The sequence below is a fragment of the Propithecus coquereli genome, unplaced genomic scaffold, assembly GCF_000956105.1.
Source record: "Propithecus coquereli isolate 6110/MARCELLA unplaced genomic scaffold, Pcoq_1.0 Scaffold52, whole genome shotgun sequence".
Classification (NCBI taxonomy): domain Eukaryota; kingdom Metazoa; phylum Chordata; class Mammalia; order Primates; family Indriidae; genus Propithecus; species Propithecus coquereli.
The window spans coordinates 1,828,770-1,841,749 of NW_012151063.1; the positions used below are offsets into that span (position 1 = coordinate 1,828,770).

The 12,980-nt window shown below is 49.9% G+C and overlaps 1 protein-coding gene across 1 annotated transcript in view; it reads right to left on the bottom strand.

Moving 5' to 3' along the window:
- The window catches only part of PRKX (protein kinase, X-linked), a 116,368-nt gene extending 103,472 nt beyond the window's left edge, over positions 1 to 12,896 (bottom strand). The window contains exon 1 of the mRNA XM_012656800.1: positions 12,758 to 12,896. Coding sequence (XP_012512254.1) covers positions 12,758 to 12,896 — 139 coding nt within the window. The remainder of the gene's footprint in view (positions 1 to 12,757) is intronic.
- Positions 12,897 to 12,980: the final 84 nt, after the last annotated feature.

The following is a 12,980-nucleotide window of genomic DNA, read 5'->3' on the forward strand; positions in this document are numbered from 1 at the left end:
AAAAAAAAAAAAAAAGTCCCCAGTTTGGGGTAATTGTTATGGCAGCCACAGGAAACCAACCTAAGCGACCTGCTCATGTTTGCAGAGAGATGGACCCACTCAAGGCAGGAGTCAGGGATGAACCCTTCAGCACTCCGGAGAAAGGTGTAAACTCCACCTGTTCCTGTGAGAGCCCAAAGCCCCAGGATGAAAACTGAAGTCACAAGCATTAGATAAGATCACCCTTTGGATTTTTCTTTTCTTTCCTTATTTTAAACTTCATCAATTGTATTTGAAGTTTCTATTGTATTTAATAACATTCTATTTTTGTGGATGAAGACAACGTCTTCTCAAACTCCTCTGAAGATATTCGTTGAAGTAAGACTTTAAAAAAAAATTTTTTTTCTCCTCTGCTTCCCTTTTGGTTTCAATTTTCTCTTAGTTTCCGTGAATTACCTGCCTTTTTTTTCTGGGACCACATGTCTTCACTTACTTCGATCCCTCCCACAGTGTAATCTATTGCTAAATGCCAGATTCACGGCTGTTTTCCTACCTAAGGAGATATCAGAACGGAGGGTTCAACTGGGTGCAGTGGTCCCGGGGCAAAGTCAGCACGTGCCAAAGATCTGTTTCCAAGGAAAACGACGGGCTGCCTATTTAGGAAGCGGAGTGTGCTATGCCGGCAAAAAAAAAGAAGGTGGGGCACGGTGGCTCACACCTGTAATGCCAGCACTTTCGAAGGCTGAGTTGGGAAAATCACTTGAGGCTAGGAGTTCAAGACCAGCCTGGGCAACATAGCAAGATCCCATCTCTACAAAGAGAAAAATTAGCTGGATGTGGTGGTGCACACCTGTAGTCCCAGTTACCGAGGAGGCTGAGGCAAGAGGATGGCTTGAGCCCAGGAGTTCCAGGCTACAGTGAGCTGTGCTCACACCACTGCACTCCAGCATGGGCAACAGAGCGAGATCCCATCTCTACCAAAAATAGAAAAATTAGCTAGGTGTGGTGGTGTGCACCTGTAGTCCCAGCTACTGAGGAGGCTGAGGCAGGAGGATGGCTTGAGGTCAGGAGTTTGAGACCAGCCTGGGCAACACAGCAAGACTCTGTTTCTGCAAAAAAAAATTTTTAAAAGTTAGCTGTGCACGGTGGTGTGCACCTGCAGTCCCAGCTACTGAGGAGGCTGAAGCAGGAGGATCGCTTGAGCCCAGGAGTTTGAGACCAGCCTGGGCAACACAGCAAGACTCTGTTTCTGCAAAAAAAAATTTTTAAAAGTTAGCTGTGCACGGTGGTGTGCACCTGCAGTCCCAGCTACTCAGGAGGCTGAGGCAGGAGGATCGCTTGAGCCCAGGAGTTGGAGGCTGCAGTGAGCTATGATCACACCACTGCACTCCAGCCTGGGTGACAGAGCAAGACCCTGACTTCAAAAATAATTAACTAATTATCAAATAATAAAATCTTAAAAAGAAAAAGACAAAGTTTAAATTCCAGAAGTCTCTTAATAAAAGCTACTCACTCTACCTCCACCGACCTCCTGTTAAATTAGAGACTGGATTCTTGTGTTCCTGGCGTTATTCCTTCGTCTGGCAGGATCACTGACCAGAGAATAAACCCGCTTTGTACTTTCCTAGCACCTTGCAGTGTTCGTTAGGATTCATGGACACAATGTATTCTTTAAGCAGTCTTAGCACGCCAGCAGCCACAGGTAACATTGTTTCTGGAACAAGGAAACCCCAAAGGAACGATTCACAAACCGGGCAGCGCACAGGCCCACCTGGGGGCACGGTCTGTTCTGCTCACTGGACAGGAACACCAGCTTGGGAACAGCAGGTGACGGTCCCATACAATGTGGCCATCGTTTCCTAAGCAGAGAGATGGGCCAGTCTCCCAGGTTTTACCCGAACGTTTGCCAAAATCCAAAAGAACGATGGTGTTTTCGGTGGCCATGAGGGAGATTTAAATCAGCCAAAGCCCTGGCGAACGCACATGGGTGTGTGCACATGTATGCATCTTCTGGTAACTACTGCACGTCCAGGCGTACCACAGAAACACAGACAGCGCAAGAAAAGCAAAGCATGCCACAAAAACAAATGACGCGCTAACTCAAAAGAAAAAGGTTTCCGCTTTTAGAAAGGTGGAGAATCTCCACCCCGGACCACACACACCCAGCCGCCCACCGTCCGACAACCTCCTTCCAAATTACCATCCCAAATTCTAAATGAGCATGCTGAGTTTGAACGTCTAGAGCGCACTCAATACAGAATGCTTGGATTGCACTGTTCCTGTGTGGTTTTATTTTTATTTTTTTCCCCTTTGAAGAAACACAACCTCCCTCCCGGAACTCACAACAGCTGTCCTGAAATGCATGGCCTTTAGGGATGGTGTCTCGGTAGCAGGTGGCTGCCAACTTGTTTTCTTTGCACTTATTTCTGCGGTTTGTCGGGTAAAAGAGGCAGCTGGGGGGTGTTGATGACAGAGAGGAGGAAGCCAGAGGTAAAACAGCGCCAGCTGGGAGAGAGAAACTTAACGGAAAAGCACAGCTCCATTAAAGAGTGCAAGAGGCGCGAGCTACAGAACACACCAGGCTGTGAAAAGCCAAAACCGGGCGGTGCGCCGTGGCCCTGCCCTGCAGACCCTTGAAGGTAGGAAGAGATGGAGTTTCCTTAACGCTGTTCCTGGGTTCAGATTCTATTTCTTCCAGAACTCTCCGGCCTGGGACACTCAAAGTAGCTGTATCAAAACACAACGCTTCGGCCGGGAGCAGCAGCTCACGCCTGTAATCCCAGCACTCTGGGAGGCCGAGGCGGGCGGATCGTTTGAGCTCAGGAGTTCGAGACCAGCCTGAGCAAGAGCGAGACCCCGTCTCTACTAAAAATAGAAAGAAATTAGCTGGACAATTAAAATATACATATAGAAAAAAAAAATATTAGCCGAGCATGGTGGCGCATGCCTGTAGTCCCAGCTACTCGGGAGGCTGAGGCAGGAGGATCGCTTGAGCCCAGGAGTCTGAGGTTGCTGTGAGCTAAGCTGACGCCACGACACTCTAGCCCAGGCAACAGAGTGAGACTCTGTCTCAAAAAAAAAAAAACACAATGCTTCCCTAATCTACAGAAAGCAGAGAGTAACACCAACCTAAAGCCAGGGGAAGAAAAGAAAGAAAACCTGAAGTTTTTTTTTAAAAAAAAAAAAGCGATGAAATTGAAAACAGGAAGTCCACAGAGAAACATTAAGGAAACCAAACCAAAAGCTGGTTCTCTGAAAAGGCCAATGAAATTGATACACCACAGTCTGCTGTCAAACGAAAATATGAAACCGTTTAAGGATGAACGAAAGAGGAGACTTAATAAATAAAATCAGCTCCAACAACAACTTTTCCTATTCAAGTACCCAGGCAGTATTTTGAGTTGGCACTGATTTTTTTTTCCATATAAATTATTTTTTTTTCTTAAGGTGTCACAATAAATGGAATCAACTAGCCATGAAGAGGAAATTGTAGACAGTTTGCTTTCTCAACACACGTTCGATGCCTGGAATCTCAATCGAGCTGGGGTCTTCGGTCTTGGAGGAACGGTTTCCTACAACATTGTCTGCTAGCATAAGCTGCCTCAGTCACTGCCCTCTTGCCTTCTAAGCTGCAGGTCACCAACCTCAGCATGTGCATGCAAATAAATGCATGCACGCTTGCACAGAGACCCCACCAGAGATCCCAGGAGCCTCACAGCATTACAAAGGACTTCTTTCTTCCAAACCAAGATCTCGCTCACCAGCCACACCTGCACGCAAACCCTTTGTTCTGCAAAGTGACTCCCAACATGACTCAGCAAGGTGAAATCATCCTCGGCCCAATTAACTGTCAACAATTTTAAAAGCACCTTGGGCAGGCTGGCCTCCACATCTCTTTGATGAGGTGCCTGACCAATAAAACGTCCAAAATAAGTACCACAGGGGATTACTGTCACGCCTGCACACCACGCAGACTCCATCCGTGCTGGGGCTTAGGCTGCAAGGATCTGCACGGACTTGCAAAGGTGAACAGAGGCTGTGTGAGACGATTTCCCTTTTCTATGTCCTGGTGGAAAAACGGGTATGAACTTCTAAATGGGGAAGGGGGTGCCAATGCCGGAAGGGAAGACACTGTGCAAAACGTTGGTTCTTTTTTTATTTTTTTTCTTTCCCCAAACATAGAACAGCCAGAGTCTAACCTTGACATTCCTCCTGGGAAGTCCAACCAAGGCATGGGGACCGTTCCATGTCCTCTCTCCTCTCTTCTCTTCTCTCCGCCTGATCAGAGAAGGATGAGCCCCCTACCTGGCCACCCTCACACCTGACATGAAATGATGCTGCAAGGACTACCCAGAGGTGTCCTACGGGAAGTTCCTCCACAGGGAGCGTCGCTGGCCTTGCAACAGCCTCCCACACTAAGAATATCCTTACACCAGCCGTCCCCAACCTTTCTGGCACCAGGGACCGTTTTCATGGAAGACGGTTTTTCCACGGACCTAGCAGGTTATGGGAGAAGGTTCTAGGATGATTCAAATGCATTACGTTTATTGTGCACTTTATTTCTATTACTATTACACTGTAGCATGCAATGTAATAATTACACAACTCATCCCGGGTTGGGGCCCCCTGCCTTAGACCTCAGGAAGGTGGAAAGCATCAGTGCTGGAGGGGAAGGAATGTGAATTCTGCAATCCCTGCCTCTTTTCCGACGCGGAAGGGCGATCCGACGGGCTGAGTCGCCAGCACTCATGTTATGCTTTAATGGGGGAATCGCTGGAAGAGCGCATCTAATGGCTACTTATCCCATTTTATCCTGTCCAGATGGAATGAAAATGCCAACTGCATTTCCCCTTAAGTACCCTAATGGATGAGGCCAAAAAAAACCACTTATCATCAGAGAGTGTTGGGGGCGGGCACACGCCCACCAGGGAAATGCCGTAGGGAAAACACTTCTGAAAAACATTCGTGGTGTTAGCTCGGTGATTCTTCCACGAGGGAACCTGGAGGGAAAAAACGCGGCTGCCCAAAATGTGCCAATATTGACCAATTTATCCACACGGTCCGGCCTCTGTGCAAAGAATCCTCCCCCTCTGCCGCCAGGGCTCCACAGACGTGGCCATGAGCTGTCACATACCCTCGCACCACGCAGAAGAGAATGTGGAGTTGAAAGTCCTCAATTAACTCAATTAACCATTTCCCCAGCAAACCCATACACACCCGCACACATATGTGCAAACATTTACCGTCCCGGGTAGCCACGGAAGAGCTTTCTAGTGTTGTTAGTACTATGCTTTCTCCGTGTACACAAGTCCATGTTATTTGGAAGAGGGCTCAGACCAAAACGACGCCACTGCATTCGAAGGAACAGCATATTCGGTCCCCAAAATAAGGACCCTCAAAAGATACCCAGGTACCCATCCCTGCAACCTGTGCATATCTTAGACTGCACAGCAAAGGAGGAAACTGAGGTGGAAGGTGCTGATTACAGGTACCAATCAGCTGACCTGAACCGGGGGTGTTACGGTGGGTTATCTGGGTGTGTCCAGGGCAACCAAGCCACTTTCTAAGTCAAAGACAGACGCCGGCAGGAGCAGGATTTGACCCCACATTGCTGGCTTTTAAGAGAGAGGAATGAGCCACAAGCCAAGGAACAGATTCTCCTCTACAGCTCCCAGACAGGATGCAGCCCTATTGACATGTTGATTTTAATTCAGTGACGATCAGATCATTGTAGACATCGAAACCAACCTATAGAACTGCAGGATAAAAAATGTGGATTTTGTCTTCCAAACAATTAATTTATTTTAATTGACAAAGCTGTTATCTATTTATCGTGGACAACAGGTTGTTTTGAAAAATACACACCTATTATGGAATGGCTAAATAAAGCTAATGAACATAAAGCGTGACCTCACATAACTGTCATTTTTTTTGTAGTGAGAATGCTTAAAATCTACTCCTTTAGCAATTTGCAAAAATATATTGTCATCGGTGATAGTCACCGTGTTGTACAATCGATCTCTTGAACATCTTCCTCCTGTCTCACTGAAATCTTGTGCGCTCTGATCAATATATCAATCCAATTCCCTCACTCCCAGCCCCTGGTAACCAACCACCTTTCTGCTCTGCGCTCCTGTGAGTTCAACCTTTTCACATTCCACATACGAGTGAGAGCACGTGGTATCTGTCTGTCTGTGCCTGGCTTATTGCACTTGGCAGAAAATCCTTTAAATTCACCCAGGTTATCATGAACGATACTTCCTCCCTTCCTTTTTACGGCTAAAGAGTATTCCGTTGTGTACATATTAATATATACCATATTCCTTGTGTATAGCAGCACAATTGACAATTGCAAAGATGTGGAAACAACCCAAGTGCCCATTAATGCAGGAGTGGATTAATAAAATGTGGTATATGTATATCATGGAGTTCTACTCAGCCACGAAAACCAATGGTGAACTAGCACCTCTTGTATTATCCTGGATGGAGCTGGAGCCCATTCTCCTAAGTGAAGTATCCCAAGAATGGAAAAACAAGCACCACATGGACTCACCATCAAATTGGAACTAATTGATCAACACTCAGGTGCACATACGGAAACGACACCACATCCTTATCCACTCATCCACTGATGGATGCTTGGACTGACTCCGTATCTTGGCTGTTGTGAGCAGTGCGGCACCGAAGATGGGAGTACAGACGTCTCTTCCTTGCATGTGGTTTTAAGCCACTAAGTTTGTGGTCATTTGTTACAGCTGCCATGGGAGACTTAATATAGTGTGAACAATTATGTGAGAGACCCCAAAAGCCCACCAAGGAAGATAATCTTGCAATAGACTCCATCGGGCATCCCGGCCTGCCCCAGGCTCCTAACCCAGGAGGTGGAGGAGGGGGATGGTCTCCACGACCTCCTGAGAGGTCTACAGAACCAAGCAAGCCCCCTAACCTACAAACATAACACCACCATCCATCCCTGAAAACGAGAGGAATCTGGGCTATGCTTGCCAAAAACTGATGATGACATGATGATAATGATGATGACGATGATGATGATGAAGGTGATGATGCCGGCTTTGCTAACGTTTTCTTAATTCCACTGGTGCTTACAGCCATGAGCTAGAGTAGTACTCAGGGTAAACTGAACCCCCTAGCTTATGTTCAAGGGAAAAAAGACCACACAATGTCCCTATATATGTACGTACACACACACACACACACACACACACCAGCCAAGTCGGCAAGAAGATACGAGTCCCTGGGCATCCAAGAATTCAATAGTCTCAATTCTGAGATCTGCTCCACATCACGAAGCTCAATGGCCCTAGAGAGGAACCACGTGCATGTACCAGAGGGAGGGTCTTTGCAATGATATCAATGTTTCTGTGCCCCGTAAATTCCCATGCTGAAATCCTCACCCCCAAGGTGATGGTGTGAGCAGGTGGGGGCTTTGGGAGGTGACAAAGTCATGAGGGTGGAGCCTCATGGATGGGATCACTGTCCTTATAAAAGGGACCCCAGAGAGCTCCCTCGCCCCTTCCACCATGTGAGGACACAGCGAGAAGGCGCCGTCTATGAACCAGGAAGTGAGTCCCCACCAGACACAGCCTCTGCCACGCCGGGATCTCGGACTTCCAGCCTCCAGGGCTGTGAGCAACAAATATCAGTTGTTTATAAGCCGCCCAGACTGTGGCATTTTGTTATTACTGCAGCCTGGATGGGTTCAGAGACAGGGGAGCTCTATTCGTCCCAGTCCGGCAGGATTTGTGCGAATGCCTCTGAGAGCCCTGTGTACTTCTCTCCCTCTGACTGAACATTCCTGTCTCTGATTTGTTCTTTTCCCCTCTTTCTCATCCCATATTATGATTCCTTTGTTTCCTGCCTTTTTAAAGCCTTTTTCCCCCCGGCAGGCCCATTTTTCTCCTCTCCTCTTGAACAAGGAACTATTAGACTTGGGTGTCCTCTCCCCCTTGGAGACGGGAAGTGACGAATGAAGAAGAGGCGGGAACATGAAGAGGACACGGAACTGGCAAATCCAGAGAGCCGGACAGCGGACCAGTGGTTGCCAGGGCTGGGAGCAGGGGAGAGGTGGCGACTGCTTAACGGGGATGGGATCTCCTTTGGGGGTGATGAAAATGTTTGGGGACTAGATTGAGCTGACGTTTGCACAGCACTGCGAATGTGCTGAGTGCCACGGTTGGCTATACAGTGATTCATTTCATACTACAGTGAATTTCACCTCAGTGGGGGGAAAAAAAGAAGAGGAGAAAGCAACAGGACCCCTACACTTAGAAATGTTCTCTGATGTGTAATATTTTATCTCATCTCCCAAAGTTCCTATGATGCCCTTACATCGAAACTGTCACCCACACGCACGACTGCCAATTTACTATAGAGCACCCACACAAGATAAATAAGATTAAAAGGCTGGGCTCGATTTTCTGTGTGTTGTGAGGCAATAAACAACACGGCCAATTGCTATGTTAACACTCCCCGCAAGATTATATATTTACCTACAGGGTAAAATCTCACCAGGTCGGATTCCATTCATTCTGCTGGTAGGCTGGTGACACAGGGTAGGAGTGTGATGGTCTCAATGTTTGCGTCTCCCTAAGGCTCTTATGTTGAAATCCTCTCCCCCAAGGACATGGTGTGAGCAGGTGGGGGCTTTGGGAGGGGATGAGGTCCTGAGGGTGGAGTCTCATGGATGGGATCAGTGTCCTTATAAAAGGGACCCAGAGAGCTCCCTCGCCCCTTCCACCATGTGAGGACACAGCCAGAAGGCGCCGTCTATGAACCAGGAAGTGAGTCCCCACCAGACACAGCCTCTGCCACGCCGGGATCTCCACTTCCAGCCTCCAGAGCCGGGAGCAATAAATATCAGTTGTTTATAAGCCGCCCAGCCTACGGTGTTTTGTTCTCACAGCCCCAATAACCTAGGACGGGGCATAAATGATAACCCAGGAGAGAAGGGAAACTATGTCCAAATTAGGGGAATCGAGGACACGGGAAAAAACCTCTCAGCACAGAGGAAAATGCTTGCGAGCACTTTAGATCTGAGAACCATTTATCATTGACTATTCACGAAGCCCTGATAGCCCTTAAGAAAATAAAACTTTCAGATGCTGTCATGTGTAAAAGTAAAAAAAGAAGAAGAAAGTGTCATGCATGAGGGAGTGGTCTGTGGTGAGAGAACTCGTTCTGCCCCGTGATTTTGGGGGTGGCAGCCACCAAAATCGATAACGCTGGATACAGCTGCGTAGAACTCTGCACGCACACACGGTCTCGAGCACAAATGAGCACCTGTGCAAACTGATACAGGCTGAACAAGGTGTGCGGTTTCGTTAGCAGGGATGAACCAACGCTGACGTCCTGGGTTTGACGCTACAGAAGATGTCACCCTGGGGAAGCTGGCGGAAGGGTGATGGCAGTCCTGGTACTGTTTTTGGAATCCCCTGGGAGTCTGTAATTATTTCAAAATAACTTTCCTTAAAAATCAGGGATTTAAGCATCTTGGAGTCTTCTTCATAATAAGCTGTGTAGGACAGGTTCTGTTATTATTTGCATTTTTTAGAGGAATAAGCTCAGAAGCAGAGAGGTTGAGAAAGGGAAAACGAAATTCAGACCCAAGAACCGGACACTGATTCCAGGGGTGGGGAATCTGCGGCCTTGGGGCCACATGTGTCCTTCTGGATTCTTGAGTGCAGCCTTTTGACTGAATCCAAATTTTACCGAACAAATCTTTTTAGAAAAAGCCATTATCCTCTTCTCTCTACATAGTATATATTTTTAAATTTCTATAATAATTTTTTTTTTTTAAAAAAAGCACCCTTGTTCTTTCTCATGGGGATAAGCAAAGCTTGGCTACATGGACAAGAAGTTTGAAGAACCAGTTTGCAACCATTTTTTTCTCTAAGGAGCAGCGTGATCATTGTGAGCCGGAGTTTCTAAACCCATGAAATCAGTGTTTAGACCAGATGTGCTCCAGGATTCTTTCATGTTCTTAAAAAAAAAAATACCAGCATTAGATTTTTCATGATCACAACCTACGCCTGCTTGCAAAGTACCTGAATTTATGAAAACTGGTACGTCTAAAACGCTGACAGCATCCAGTAGTCGGTGTACCCGGAAGCACAGAATACCTAAGACCACATGGTCTTTATAGCCATGCTGTCTACACAGCCCTGTGACCACTGGCTATTTCCAGCTCAGCCTTCTGCTCACGGGATCTCCCCCGCCCACCCAGGGGTCTCCGTGGCCACCGTGGGCTTTGCGGAATTAGGCACAAGCGAACCTGCAGGAGTGCAGGTGCCGTACCTGTGCTGAAATGTCACCATCGCCAAAATGTGTCTCAATATCAAACCAGCGATGCTGTTAGCTCAGGGTGCCTCGTCCGTACCCAGATCACAGGCCAACATCAGGGATGAAATGTACAAGAACGTCCCCCAGTTTGCTGGCAATGGAAACAGCACACACACAAGAGGGCAGAGCAGGAAAAATGAAAACACACAGCTGTGTGGGGCAGGGACTCGAAGCCGTCCTTCGGGGAGGAGAGTGAAGGAAGCTCTGTCTCTTCATTCAGAGTCATTCTAGAAGGTACCGAAAGATGGGGTTTGTGATAAGTAAAGAAAGTTTAAGAGGGTCGTGAGGTGTTTTTGTTTGGCTTGTGTGGTTGGTTTTAAGTCATGGAAAACAGTATTGCTCAACTGGGAAACTGCCTACAGACATCCGTGGAGAAAATCTGGAACTCAGATGGGTGCCTGTTCGGAGCAGGTGGGAATGAGAAATGTGGGGAGGTGGGAAGACACACTTAACAGTGAACTTGTCTTCCAGCAGTGACAGCTTAGATGAAGAGAATTCACATCCCCCCAGACCGTGTGCCGGCCGCAGAGAGTTCCACCTGCCTCTCACTTGCAAGGAGCGAAAGTTGCTGTAGATTGTGGCTCAGAGACAAAGATTCTAAAAGGCTTAGAACTTATTTAAAAAGTTCCTTATTCTTTCGGGTTACTCACTCTCACATTGCTCTTTAACCCAGAGTAAAGAAGGAGGCTCAGACACAAGGCTGCAGAAAACGTCACCAAAGCTGTGATGCTGTCATGAGCGAGTGTACACAGACACACACATACACACTCACACCCCCCTGGTCCCCTGTTGGTCCAATGGCCGGACTGTGGGACACCTGGCTCTCCTGTCACACCCTTGGAGCCCACAGGAAGTTATCCCTGAGCAATGAGCATCCTCTTCTTTAAGAGAGGAAAGGAAGAAAGCACTCACTTCCCCCACCCAGCCCAGCCCGCTAGCTCTCAAGAGGCAAGGACAACATTCTATTTTTAAGGGCCAGATTACCTGCTGGGCACCCTGTGATACCAGCACCCCTCAGTTCCACAGCCCTCCTGCCCTGCCCCGCCCTGCCCCAGCCCTGTCCCCTGTCCTGGCCTCCGGCCTGGGCGCTTTCCCGACTGACCTTGCGAGCGAGCGCCCCACAGAAACACAATGGCCGGTGCAAAGTGCCAAGGGACGCTGGCCCTCCGTCAACTTTCCGTTGCCGACTTGTGTTTCCACCTACTGTGGTAGCTGCCCCTGTGTGGGTTCCTGGCCCACCCTTCTTCCCTGCAAAACACGCCCGCCGGCAGCTTCCCAGTGGGACAGAGACAGGGAGGAAGGAAGAGAGAGGATCGGAGAGGGGAGAGAGAAACACAGACAGAAATGGAGACACAGAGAGGAACAGAAAGAGACAGAAAAGAAAAAGAGATGCCTTCTCCTCCTCAGGAGTTGTGATGTCACCCTGGCTGCGCTGTTAGTCTTGCTAAGCCACACACTGTGACCTTGAGCCCTGGGGTTCCCGGGCCCCACTCCCTCCTCTCCAAAAAGAGGGAAGAAATCAGGAGACGGCCTCCCTGAGAACCCCTGCCCCGTTTATTTTCCTGACAACCAACCCCCTTGGCCACGAAGAGTCGCTAAGAAGCCACAGGCTGACTGGTGCCAACAGTTTGAATCCAGCGCCCACGCTGGGGTTGGGATATTCTGACCCACTCAGGGCTACCCCAGTGATACCCCAGCGCGTGCTGGGATCCAGGCGCCCAAGAGAACCCAAAACCTCTCCTGCGAGCTGCGCAGTTGGCTCAATTTCTAAGACAGAGGACAAAAGAAATGGAAAGGGTCCCATAAAAGAATGACAAATTTCAGAGGCACAAGACGGAAAGCACAGGCCGAGTCAGGAATGCTACCATCCATCCACAACGCCGCGGGACACCTGTCCCCCGAAGGCCCGGCGGCCCTCGCACCCCCGGGTCAAATCTGTAAATTCCACTCCCGGGCACCCGCCGCAGGGCAGAGGGAGGCAGAGGGCTGGCCTGGGGCGAGCTCTGTAGGTGCCTTCGTGGCCCAGGCGCGTGTCCTGGGGGTTGCTGCGCCGGAGGGCGCACGAAGTCCCCAGTCTGCGCTGACCCCCGGGAAGTTTTGTGACGTCGGGCAGCCCAGACGCCGGGGTGGCGTGTGTGTTGGGGGCAAGGGGGGAGGTTTCACTGAGGAACCACCAGAGTCCCCGGAAGGCAGCCGGCCGGTCGCGGGGTCTCGCCGGGGCTGGGGGTGCCCTCCAACTCTCGGGGCGCCGGGGAGACTGAGGACGCAGGGGCAGCCCCGCGCGGGAACCTCGAGCCGGAGGGGCCGAGCAGGGGAGGCGGCCGGGCGACGGCACACGGGGCCCTTTGTCTGACGACAGCGTCCCGGGCGGCGCCGCGCGCCCCTGCGGGCCGAGTCCCCGCGCGCCGCACGAACTCACCCACGGTGGCCAGCGTCTCGAAGTCTTGCAGGCGGTAGGCGGGCGGCTCCGGAGAGGGCGCCTCGGGGCTGGGGCAGAGCGCGGGCGCCCCGTCGGGGGTATCCGCCGCGGCCGCCTTGGCCAGCCCGGGCGCCTCCATGGGCGCGCGCTCCAGTCCCGGGCGCCGGGCCGGGCTGGGGAGCTCGGGGGGCCGCGCTTCGTGGGACGCAGCCTCGGAGGGCGG